Genomic DNA, 13,375 nt, shown 5'->3' on the forward strand with positions numbered 1-13,375 from the left:
TCAGTGCGTATTGAAAACTCCCCACTGCTTTACACATATGACAGCTTTTGAATTTAAATATAAAAAGCTGAAAAGCAAGTGAACAATTCCCACTGAAAACTATCTCGTAATTTGATAAGTGAAGACGAGACTCGGCGTGGGGCGCCCGTCGCCCCCCTACGAGATTGGCTGGTGTCCTTGTTAACAGATATTGTTAACCGGAGGTCGATTCTAATTTAATTTGTTTTGGTTTTGACACGGCCTTGACAATCGTCTTGGTGACTGGCGCGCATCTCAAGCACGACTTTCGCGACTTGCACGATCTTTAAGGTCGTATCAAATTAAGATAAAAACTGTAACAAGTTGTTAAATCTGAATCTGGCTCCAGTATCGCATCTTTATATAGTCTAGTTTTTCGCAGTGCTGGGATGCTGATCAATTGATCATGAGCCCTTGTTATCACTCTTTTAAAAATGATTCTCGGCCAACTTAAAATATATCATCTATATCGGCCATAGTTTTAAAATAGATCATCATCATCATGTCACTCACGAAGATGTGTGCCAATGACTCGTATGGTCATGTAATTAAAGGTTATACTAATTAGACAAATCTGCGCGTCATCGTGGATGATACGAACTATATCCGCGTATCCGTTAGTAACTAGTTGCTAGATAGATACCATGTGTGCAATTTGTTAGATTTGTATAAAGGTTATTGAGGATAAAGAAAAAAAGTGTCATTTTGCTAAACAAAAATGTAGAAATAATTTATTACAAATTAATTGCTTATAAATAATACAAAGCTTCGTTACAAACTCAACTTACTTCTTCGCACTCAGAGATGGGCTTCATATTTATACCGGACGAATTGACTTGATTGGCTTCCTGGCAAAAAAGAAAATCATTTTGAGTTTGAATCAAAGACAACTGCAGATTTCAACTGAATCAGCTATACGAGGTTCTTTCTATCTTAATTTTTTTTTATCATTGAATCCATACTAATATAATGACTATATATATACTCGTATTATAAAGTAACGTAACAATTTTTAGTTTGCTGATGACATGAATCCAATATACTTTCAAAAGACATAGTAAATATGGGATAAATATAGAGAAGAAGAAGAACAATAGAAAGAAAAGAAGACGACACGCGGCTCTACGTAAAATTTAATTCGAACCGACCTTATTGTTTCCGAAAGCCTTTATATACGGTTCTTCGCTGGGATGCGGCGGGTCCTTATACAGCCTCCGCAACTGTGGCGCCAGTAGCTTTGGTGCGGGGGGTACGTACGCCGCACCACACGCGCGGTTCACGCGCGATACCGATGCGCCTACTGCGATGGTGACTAACATGCCGGCGAGGGTGTACCACATGTAGGATACGCGCAGGATGGGGTTTACTTCGTCACTGCGATAACAAATTAAAGAAGAGTTCATTAAACAAGCATATAAAGAAAACCCTACAGCGTACTAAATTATTTAAGCGAAAATGCTAACCAACTTCAAATTGTTATAGATTCTAAAATATGGTAATTGAAAGTGAAAAATTATCAAATAACCAAAGATGATTTTCAAATCCCTATAAACTAATACCCCGACATAATATTAATATGTAGTACGACTAGTACGTCGATTTTTACTTTATTCTTTATCGTCGCTATATTGTTTATTTTTTGCACTGCCATATCTTTAGTGACACTTGGCCAATTAAGACAAATCTATTGACCTAATAAGAATCATCAAAATCGGTCCTCACGTTTAGGTCTCTTTTTGACGTGATATATAACGTCTTATAAATCGATAAACACCGGTAGCATGCACCAAAAAGTGTCACGTTATGGACAGATCTTCATGGTAACGTTATGTATAGTATGGCTCTTCTGAGGTGAACTTTTCGCTTCGAACCATAATCTTTCAAACAAAGGCCATTGTCTCTATTATCGCAAACCCGCTAGCTCGAGCGTTAGCACGTGCCAGTACAACATTCATATTGAAAAACAACCGGTATCGTCATAGTATTAAGGTTCAAATTTAATGTCACTGATATTCTAGATATTACGTTTTGGTAGTGTAGGACGATAGACCGCCCCGAAGCGATACGGCACTCATATTATTTTGATACTTAGTGTGGTGTTAAAAATGAAACGTGGTTATCTAATCTAATACCTTTAAACGAGCAATTCTTGTTTATTTATTTATTTATTTATATATATATATTTCGGGGATCTCGGAAACGGCTCTAACGATTTCGATGAAATTTGCTATATGGGGGTTTTCGGGGGCGAAAAATCGATCTAGCTAGGTCTTATCTCTGGGAAAACGCGCATTTTCGAGTTTTTATATGTTTTCCGAGCGAAGCTCGGTCACCCAGATATTTTATGATAAAGCGTTGTATATTTGTTATATAACAAAATCTAAGGTAACAATGTAAATTTAAGATTAATAAGTTTAACATAGGTATAATCAACATTTTTACCGTGTAGGTATATAAACAGTTACTTACTAAGTACTAGATAAAATCGTGTCATAAAAAATCTGATATAATAAATTTTTTGCAATCAAAATTCAGGGTCACGTAAGCAGGTCGTCAAGTTTTTAACAATATCGGGCAGAGTACTTATATAAATAACACGAAGCACACGGTTAGGATATTAGAAACCGACTTAAGCCTGATGTAGGGTCGGTAAATGATAACATAATGTGCCCCACTACTCATGCACACGGATCTTGCACACCGCTCTTCTCATAAACCTATTGTATTTACCTATGAAAAACAATAGTGGTCAGGTCGCAAATCCTTATCAGTGTTTTTATTGTCACTATGCGTCGGCATCACATCAGAGGTGCTAATTTCACAGTAGGTATCGTTATTTTAAAGATAAGAAAAAATAACAATGCTTGCAGCTGCACCTTTGTAAATTATTACATTTACCACCGCAAGGTAATAATTTAAATAAAACAATATAATAAATATGTAACCACGTTTCATTTTTAACACCACACTAAGTATCAAAATAATATGAGTGCCGTATCGCTTCGGGGCGGTCTATCGTCCTGCACTACCAAAACGTAATATCTAGAATATCAGTGACATTAAATTTGAACCTTAATACTATGACGATACCGGTTGTTTTTCAATATGAATGTTGTACTAGCACGTGCTAACGCTCGAGCTAGCGGGTTTGCGATAATAGAGACAATGGCCTTTGTTTGAAAGATTATGGTTCGAAGCGAAAAGTTCACCTCAGAAGAGCCATACTATACAGATTTCCATGGTAACGATACGGCCAAGTTGATAATAATTCAATTCAATTCATAAATAAAAGTATGCAATTTTTCATCAATGTTTTCTTATGATGTTATCACGCAACATTATCGTCCGTAAACCGACTTTACAGACAACCATATTTTTTTTGTAAATAATGGAAACTCACACAATAACAGGAACGTCAGCAACAGCCGCAGCCGTGTAGTTATACGAGCACCCGGCCGTCGTGAGCGGTTTGTGTCCGTGGGTTATAGCTCCTCGGACGATGGCGAACTGCGCCGTCAAACACCATGTCGCCATCGTCAGCAAACCACTGGCACCTCCGATCAGCGCTCCCTGGAGTAAGAACCCTAAATTAGTCTTAAGTGGGTTCTTAATTCTTTATTGCATCCATGGTATTCATATCATACAATTGTTTTAATAAAGTTAGTATCTCATGGACCCTGATTAGGACATAGCAAGTTACATATGAAGTACTAGTTTATAGTCGAATCGACACGTTTCGCAGCCAAGTAAAAGGATAAAGGGTGGACTCACGCAAGAGTCGATGCGTCCATCACTTTACTTTTCTATATAAAGCATGACGTGATCACCGATCACCTGTTATAGAAATGAAGTGTCGGATGCCTCGGCCCTGACTCGGACTGTTCTAGCGTGAGTTAATCTTGAAAGTAGTGTTCTTAGTATACTAGAAGGGGAAAATACGCGCCAATGTCCAATAAAATACGAGTACTTAGTTACTACAGACAGAGGAATCGAAACGAGCATGTAGAGCAGGGATGTTCCGGATGCCGATTTTTTGACATCCGCGGATGCGGATGCGGATGCGGATTTTTAAAGGCTCAAATCCGCGGATGCGGATGCGGATGCGGATGTCAAGATTAGGTACTTAGAAAACGTCAAATATTACATTTTTAGTTTTTTTTTATTTAAAAAAAAAGAAACGTTTAGTATTTGAACAAGAATATAGGTGCGTTATATTTAATAAACAGTAACTTGGCCGACTTTTCTGGATCTAGACCAGTGTTTTGGGGGGTCGCGGCACTTGTCCAAGAGGGTTGCGAAGTTCAGCTTTGAGAGAAACTTATGGAAAGCAATTTCATTGTTTAAACTTAAAAATAATCCAATCCTTTAAAATTTAATGTTTAAAGGTCGTTAATGTACATATTAATAAAACAAATCATTACCTATCTGGTAAACTGTATTTTAAAAGTGAAGGTTTAACTGTATTCAGTGTGAAGAATGAGCTTGTTTCATTCTGACTCTTAATTTGTCAAACCGCGGTTCCTGCCGCGACACGCAGACGATTAAATCATTTTCCAAATTCAATCTATTTATTCCTTTTTTTGGTTTTGATATCGACCATTGATGAAAACGTAAGCTCGCATAAATATGAAGTAGCAAATGGGATCAAAACTTTAAGGGCTTTTTTGCCAAACACTGACCAGTGGTTCCTTTGTTATAGGTACTAGATAGAAAAACGTAGAAACGGGGTTTGGGGGTCGCGAAAAATTTTAGTGGTCATAAAGGGCCGTGACACCATAAAGTTTGAAAAACACTGATCTAGACGATTTCGTTATAGGTAATTACGAAATTACCTAGCACTTACGCCGCCGCTAAGACGTTCCTGTACCGACTTGTTCGACATCCGCATCCGCATAAGCTCCGCATCGATTTTATGCGGATGCGGATGCGGATGTTGAAAATAATGCGGAAGTTCCGCGGTTGCGGATGCGGATGTTCGCAACATCCCTGATGTAGAGGTTGTACCATCACGCTCCGTGATTGTTGCGCCATTTAGGGTCCTAGATAAATTGGTTGTTCAATACTTACGCTATAGAATTTCCAATTTAGCAAGAACCCTAAATGGCGTAACAATACCGTGTGGTGACTGTACATACCTAAACAATCTTGAACTAGTGTCGTTGAAGTTTGCAAAGCTTACAAATTGGTGTCAGAAATGAATTTTCATTAACTAAAAAATACTTACAGAGGCGTCGACCCACGGCATCAGAATGCCCATCGTGAACACACCCAGCAGCGGACCCATGGTCATCGCTTCTAAAGTCATTGTCAGTTGCAGAATCGTTCCCATCTTCTCCACGACAAATACTAACGCTGCATACAGAAACGGATGGCATATAAATAATTAAATGTACCTAATATACCTACGCTATGGCCAAGTCATTATACGTATTACAAATTAAATATATCTTATTAAAACTGCACTGATTAAAATAACCGACTTGGTTTCACATTACATCTCAAAACTTTTTTGTAGTAGAAGCTTCGATCAACACGGAAGGGATGCGGCATTCGCACTATTTCCCCTCTGCCTAGGTACAAGATCAACTGATCTAGCGCGGGTAATAAAACTAGTTGCGCTCGGATTTTTAACTAGACCGAGTCCAGAGGCGCGAGTGAACACACCAGCAGAAAAAATGCCAATTGCTCGGTGTTTTTTGTTGTAAAAAGAGGTCGGGGACATCAAATTTACAAAAAGAAGGTGTTACATTTCACATGTAATATTTTTTTTACATGTCATACGTTTAATTACATTTAAACACAATTATTATATTTTAGTCTCATGTAATTGCTGGATTTATCGATTTTGCTCGCCCAGTACAAATTGCGGATCGGTCGAGCGACAAATCTTCTCATATCTCAGAAAACATTAAAATTCTTTGACGAAAATGTGTTAGTGTGCGTGTTGTGACACTTGTGATTCGTCCGTACACAAAAACAGATCGAGGTGTGCAAGATTTGTCTGTGTAGGGTGTCATTTTCTATGTATTTGTGTCGTCAGTACAGATTGGATTTTGTATGTAAGTGTGTGAGAAGTGCGACTATGTGCACGTTCCCCCCCCCACGAAAAATGGCACAATGATTTGAATGTCAAGATATCGCTTGGGCCTATCCCTTCCGACCTGTCGGAAGCCCGTGTTGATCGAAGAGTAGAAGCGTTGCGAGACTTGCACCTTTTTACATGTAATGTTTTTGATGGGATTTGAATTTCGAATTTTAAACAAGCTCACTGACCAGCAATTTCGGAACTAAAGTTTTTCATTAGAAAGGAGATGGGTCAATTATACATAGTGCTGCAGACATTTTGGACTAGTCATTGAGTTTTCACTTCTGTCGGCACTCCCAGAGTGCAACCTGTTGTTTTTTTGTGTTCTAACAGTGTAGGATCGGTCTCGCGAAAATACACAGGACAAACTAGACATGTACTTCTAACTGACGCAGAGGACCTAATCCCAGAAAAATCGCGCTCGCATTCGATGAATGTAACCTACACTGTTACCTCTATTTACAAATAAATCATTTGACTTTGAATCGTCGCACCCAGTCAGGGAACACTTAAGTGAATTTAACAAACGAACACTACAGGCATTTATAGTCATTACCTACGCTTACTATGCCCAACAGCACAACGACTCCCCTCAACAGCCAGTTCGTTTGACTTTCCGTGAGCTGCTTCTTGAAAAATGGTTTGTAGAAGTCTTCTAGCACTACCGCCGACATTGAGTTTAGACTTGTGGACAAGGAACTAAAAGCAAAGAAGATACATCTTTAGGTACGTATAGTTTTAACTAGGTTTTAATTGTAAAGAGGCAGGACATTAACAAATTTGCTGTAAAAATGTGTTTTCATGACCGTTCAAATCTAGCAGTTCAACGTTCTCGTCATCTCGAGAAAAAGCTGCTTGAAAACCTAGTTTAGGCCACGATTTATTATATAACTTTAACAGCGATCTATAATTTTTTGTCATACCTCAGAGCAGCGCTAAATATGCCCGCCACAAAAACGCCGGGCAATCCAGGGATATCACCGAGGACATCCATAACGAGCAGTGGCAATAGTTGATCCTTCTGCTTCGCCAACTGAAAATGTATAGGTACTCTAAATTAATACGATATGGTAGCCTAGCCAATATGACAACCGTTGGTAGAAAATGCCATCGGGGTGATAGATGCTGCGTCAATCCAATATTATGCATATCATTTACATAGATTAACAGCAATGGTCCTATAATAGATCCCTGTGGGATTCCGTATTTGATTTCACAAGGATTGCTTTCCGTTTGACCTATCTTTGTAATTTTTATCCGATTATTGAGGTATGATTCTAAAATTTTAAATGCATTTCCAACAATACCTATAGAATTCAGTTTTGATAGTAAAAGTGTATGGCTCACTGTAACAAATGCCTTTTTTAGGTCAATAAAGGTACCAAGTGCAATGTTGAAAGTCATCAACGATTCTCATCTTGTCTAGATCCCCCAACAAAGTAAACGTTGTAATAACTTCGTAAGCTTATACAGGAAACTTGCCAAATTATGGTTTATTGTTTTGTAATTATAAATAAATTATTTTTACCTTGGTCGTCAATGGATCACAGTCATGGAATCTAGCGTAGATGAGTAATCCACAATACAGGCAAAAGCAGTAAAGAGTGGATATGCCGATGCAGAACAATATTACGGCACTGTAAACAAACAAATAAGTGACTACAAATTTCAAATTGACAGAGCTACGACTAGATACATACTAGGTACATATTTCCTATTTCTAAACCGTGTGTTTGGTTCCTTAAACATTGCAAATGGACACAAGACAAATTTAGATTCAATATAGAAATTAGTGAAATGTTTTTATTTATGCTACGGGTTTGGTAGTAAAAATACTTTTTTATACATGAACTTAATAGATACCTAAGTACATTAAGGACATAGGTACCATTTAGCTCCGCGTAGGGTCGGCAGCGCCAAGTATCGCTGGACCATGGTTTGGTTGACCGAGTTGGCCTGTAACCAATAAATCAGCCCGCCGATCACGAGGTTCCAAATTGTATGCCGCGCCGTAGGGCTGGGATCCCAGCTGTGAACCAGTAAGTAGCAATCGCCATTTACAACATACCTAGCTATAGCTAGAAAGTTATCGAAGGTGACGTGGCTATCATATTTTATAAAATATGATAGCCACGTCACCTTCGATAACTTTCTCGTGTCAAATAGGCCCCCTGTGAACCTTATATGCAGCTGCAGGTTTATATCTAGAATACTTAATCCAGTGGTTGATGTCATCGTTGAGGATGTGCTATTCCTATGAATATTTATAGCCATGTGTGGGACGAATAAAATGGAGGGACGAATTGATGATGAGTGTGGACCATGCATTTATTCTATGTGGGCAGAAAAATAAATAAGATGATAACCGGCATCCAGCTGTTCCATATGCAAATGCATATCCTGTGACTATTTGTAGTTCTAAGTGACTATATGAATACTATATGTATATCAAGGGCATTCTCGTAGTACTCGTAATGTTACTAATGTTGGTAAGTTTGCCGTTTGGATTACCTAATTTCCATTCGAATTAAATTAATATCATCAGTCAACAGTAGGTAGATATTATAACAGGCTTATTGGCATCATATCTGGCTGTTGGGCACATGCTTTCTTAAATTTGACAAGAGGGTTCGGGCTATAACTCCATACTAGCTCAATGCGTATTGGGGACTTCACACAAATCTATGGCATCTGTCTTTTTGTATGATGCCACAGAGAATACTGAATTAATTAAGTGCCCATAGAGATTCAGACTCTGGATCTCTGAAAAAAAATCAGCTCATGTGTGATATTATGCCTTACTTCGGTAATTCTATCCTCCCAGAGTCCATGTTGCGCTGCCACACGACCCCGATGCCCCCCACGTCGAGGGTACCCTTGATGGCCACCAATGCCATCGCCCCCACCATAGCGGTGATCTGAATCACATCCGTCCACACCACGGCTTGAAGGCCACCCTGGTAAAGAAAAAAAGGGTTGAAAATTATGGGCATATAATGTTAAGGTAGACTTGCGAATTCGTTTCAAATGGTGTACAGACAAAGACAGCACACTATATAGTTGCGTAGAGTTAGATCGAGAGAGAGTCGGTTTTTGTAATAATATGGAAATAGTTATTATAATACAATATTTAGATATTCTAAGAGATATTTAAAAACTTGAGATATCTTACAGGCTATTATGTCAAATCAATAGGTAGGTACCTAACCTACCTATTTATTGACCGGGCGAACCATAAACTGTAAAACGTGGACACGTGGACAAGCACGCAGAATCTTCATATGAAATAATTAAAAATTAAAGATAAGGAAGACACTTACTGCACTCGTGTAAAATATGCAGACCAAGCACACGATCGGTGTGATAATATGTATATCAACTCCAGTAACTGAAAACAATAATAGTAAAGAGTCGATTTCAGTATTTATTCATAACCGAAACGAGGTGAGGCTATCGTTAAGAAGTTACGATGGTGAGCTAGGGGTAGAAGAGGCGTAGCTGCATGAAACTACATACTTTAATATTTATGAAACTAGTTATGTAGAATTTTAATGTGTAAATTAAATAGTTTTAGGTACAAAACTCAGCTACCTTCTACTAGAAAAGCACTGCGCAACTTGATCTCCAACCTAGCCTAAGATTAGTTGCAGACCTATTTCTATAAGATAAGAAAAGATGAGTGAGTAAGAATAAAGACATAAAAAAAAATTCGTCAATGGAAAAAAATATCACCTTGGTTAAACGCTAATGCAGGCACGTAAATAACAATCGGCAACCAGCCTATCTGTAGAAAAATCAAGATCATTAGTTATAGGTATTAGTGTAGGAATAAAATAGTAATTAGCATTGTGCGGTGGAAAGCGCGCTCTTTCTTTCTTCCGTGGGTGGAAATGTCACTAACTTCATATTATTTTTACTGAACGAGAATTATGCACTCGAAAATTCATTCAAGTACTAATCAAAAATATATTAGAGAGAATAGGCTCACCAAAGTAAACGCGAATAAAAATGATCCAAATAGTCGTACCCTGTTGTCAAATCTCATAGATAAGTACTGAAACATAAGAATAAGTAATAAAAGTAGATAAAATTTCCTCTATTAGACGACACAACTAGGTACTTATATCATTTAAGAACCTAAGCCCTGAATAAGAGAGTACCTACTAACCTCATAGTTGGAAGTGATTTTGAGTTCGTGGAACACGGGAAGATATACTTGAGTCATCACGAAGGACATCAGGAATATCCCACCCATGATGAAAGCGTACTGCGTTCCGTACATATACACCTCGGTGGGAGAGCCCAGGAGCGTTATTCCTGATACAAAACTGAAAAGATACTTAAATAATTCATCCAAATAACAACTGAAATACGTCGATTGACGTTTAGTCTACAGTAGTTTTTTATTTTGTCAAACTCTAAAAAACCGGCCAAGTGCGAGTCGGACTCGCGCACGGAGGGTTCCGCACCATCAACAAAAAATAGAGCAAAACAAGCAAAAAAACGGTCACCCATCCAAGTACTGACCCCGCCCGAGGTTGCTTAACTTCGGTCAAAAATCACGTTTGTTGTATGGGAGCCCCACTTAAATCTTTATTTTATTCTGTTTTTAGTATTTGTTGTTATAGCGGCAAGAGAAATACATCATCTGTGAAAATTTCAACTGTCTAGCTATCACGGTTCGTGAGATACAGCCTGGTGACAGACGGATGGACGGACGGACGGACGGACGGACAGCGGAGTCTTAGTAATAGGGTCCCGTTTTTACCCTTTGGGTACGGAACCCTAAAAAATGACTAAACGTAAGCAAGTGTAAGTATCGTTTTGATGTCTGCAACAAAAATGTTCTGATCAATCCTGGTAGGTTTCCACCCAAAACCTAACAGGTTATGGGCCCAAGGTACGCGAATAATTAGTAGGTACGTTGTTTTTTTGGCACAAACTGTACAACGGTACGATTTTGGGCAAAAAGTGCTATATTCATTGGAAAATGTCAATTGACGATTTGGTGGTGACGACCTCGCCTTCTGCATCCAGCTCCAGGATCGCAGTCAACTTTGAAAAGCTCAGTGGAAATAGCAAACTATGGAAACGAAGTTTTTGATGCGTATGTATTGTACCTGATTCACGAAATCCTGTGTGATTGCACTCAGATAAAGGTGTAGCGAAGTCTTATTAGGTACTTATAACAATGTACCTATAATAACATTCGAGTGACAGAAGATTGCGGAAAATGAATTCGGTCAAAACAGAAACTTTAATAATCAGGAACACGGAAAATTCGAATTGTTGCAAAAAACAGTTTTGAATGATTCACGGTTAGTTGCACAAAAATTACGAATAAGATCGATCCAGCGATTTGATTACACCTAGCTAGGCGTTATGAGGTACGTACTCACCTAGCCACCAAGGACATAGCAACCGGAACAACCTTCATATTCCTTCCGCCCAGCAAATAATCGCTCTGCGTCGTCTGTTTCTTCATGAAACCCCAATAAATACCAACTAGAGCACTGATCGCTAGCATGAACACAAACACTACGTAATCCACCCACGAGAATCTTTGCATTTGATGCACCATCTCATTTATATCTCCATGGAGGTGCCCCATTTCTGTTTCGTATGAAACTTCGTTGGTGGTCAAAACTATTCACTAAGAGGGTGACCCGCGCGTCTTTCGATAGGGGTATTAACAGCTCCTAATAATCCCTTCACCACAGACGTTTTTTCCACGTAAAAAGAAATTGTTTTCTGATATCATGTCCTAGTCCACAAGGCGCCCTGAGCTCGAATGGCACAGACCAGCAATCTGGCAATCAAACAATTACGATAACTCGCAATTTAAAAGAGGATGTTGCGAGATCCCCCTACGGGCGAATCGGGAACTGACTAATACTTGAAAATAAGTGAGTAACAGTGACCACCGAATCCTGCAACTTTGCTTGTTAATGAAGACCTTGGCTTGATCAGGCGCTTATGAAGACCCTGTGGTACCTGGGTAATTACTTCCTTGCAATGGTGTATCTACCTCGTCATAAGTAGATACGATAACTAAGGAATTTCTTTTCAAAAGGGTCATAAATAGACACGATACCTAACTGAGGAGTGTCTTTCTTTTCATAAGCCCTTTTGAAAAGACACTCCTCAACTGCAGTGTTGCTTAAAGTCTTATAAATTATAAACCTAATAAGTACCTAGGTCCTATGCTAAAAGCTAAAACTATTATGCAGGGGCGCAATTTGAAAAGTAACGTAACAGTATCCCTGGGAGAAGAGTTCTCTACATAGAGTTTCTTGTGATAGTTTGTCTCAGAATTGAATCACTAGTGATTCACAAATGTTGTAGTCGATATTAGAAAGAAAGAAAGAAAGAAAATACATTTATTTATGACACACAGAATGACAAAAACTTATTGACACATATACAATGTATATATTATATAAGATAAAGTGCAAATGCCATAAAAGGGTCACAACTCAGCATGTAGCTGGCAAAGCCAGCGCTGTTCTTCCGTTGTGACCCAGGTGTACGCCGTTCGACGACGAGGCGGCTATGCTTCAATCATGGACCTAGAATATTACGGACGGACTGTCACCTAAGCCAAACTGTGACACTGCAATGGCGGACGGTTTGAATGTGTGCGTGTAGACGAGTGTTACCATGTAACACAAATTCTCCCCTAATGGTGAAACAATTATTTTTAATATCGTCCTTGTTTTCAAATAAAAAAATTAGGACTGTTTTACGTTAGACAATAAAAAAGGTGTGTACGTATCTGATTTTATAGGTCTTGAAAATGCGCAATATTGCACAATTACTTTGTGCAAACATTATTTTCAATACCTAATGATATTTAGCATCGTAATAAAATCAGTTCGTCATGTTTTTTTTAATTTATACATTTAACTTGAAACATACCTGGTTTTCAACAAAAAAATTATAATACATAACAAACAGACGTTAACTATCAAACATGCATGTATTTAGTTAGTATCGGGAAATTACCATACCGACCTAGTTTGAAATGCACAATCAATAATTTAACCATTTACCTAAATGATCTCTTAATACATAATGATTTAATAAGAAGGGTATCAATTACCCTACTTTCGGGAAATTACCCTATTCATGTTACTGGTCACATTCCTGTTTTGCAGTTTGATAATTTATAAACAACAAATTATCGTGATTTTACGTACTAATTGATAAACTTAAGTATGAAAAGTTATTCCGTGACTTTTTTTCTTTCTATCGGTACAATTCTAGCAGGAT

At 38.3% G+C, this 13,375-nt stretch overlaps 2 protein-coding genes across 2 annotated transcripts in view; both read right to left on the reverse strand.

Moving 5' to 3' along the window:
* LOC134647282 (sodium-coupled monocarboxylate transporter 1-like) overlaps window positions 1–13,375 on the reverse strand; it is a 127,271-nt gene that overhangs the window by 11,269 nt on the left and 102,627 nt on the right. The window lies entirely within an intron of this gene.
* On the reverse strand, window positions 739–11,962 carry LOC134647263 (sodium-coupled monocarboxylate transporter 1-like). Its single transcript, XM_063501539.1, has 14 exons — window positions 11,503–11,962; window positions 10,272–10,431; window positions 10,092–10,157; window positions 9,836–9,887; window positions 9,424–9,491; window positions 8,906–9,060; window positions 7,992–8,132; window positions 7,632–7,740; window positions 7,027–7,136; window positions 6,660–6,802; window positions 5,243–5,370; window positions 3,419–3,588; window positions 1,167–1,392; window positions 739–866 (listed from the first exon to the last, which is right to left on the reverse strand). Exons 1-14 carry the CDS (start codon window positions 11,712–11,714, stop codon window positions 798–800), a joined length of 1,809 nt encoding a protein of 602 aa, XP_063357609.1. The 5' UTR covers window positions 11,715–11,962; the 3' UTR covers window positions 739–797.

This window comes from Cydia amplana, chromosome 4, assembly GCF_948474715.1.
Source record: "Cydia amplana chromosome 4, ilCydAmpl1.1, whole genome shotgun sequence".
NCBI classification, from domain to species: domain Eukaryota; kingdom Metazoa; phylum Arthropoda; class Insecta; order Lepidoptera; family Tortricidae; genus Cydia; species Cydia amplana.

Coding starts and splice junctions, on each gene's coding strand:
- LOC134647263 (XM_063501539.1), bottom strand. CDS start 11,714: ATGGGGCACCTCCATGGAGATATAAATGAGATGGTGCATCAAATGCAA. Junction 8,133..8,905: donor GGGAGGATAGAATTACCGAA/GTAAGGCATAAT, acceptor ACTGGTTCACAG/CTGGGATCCCAGCCCTACGG. Junction 1,393..3,418: donor GCTGACGTTCCTGTTATTGT/GTGAGTTTCCAT, acceptor TTGTTATCGCAG/TGACGAAGTAAACCCCATCC.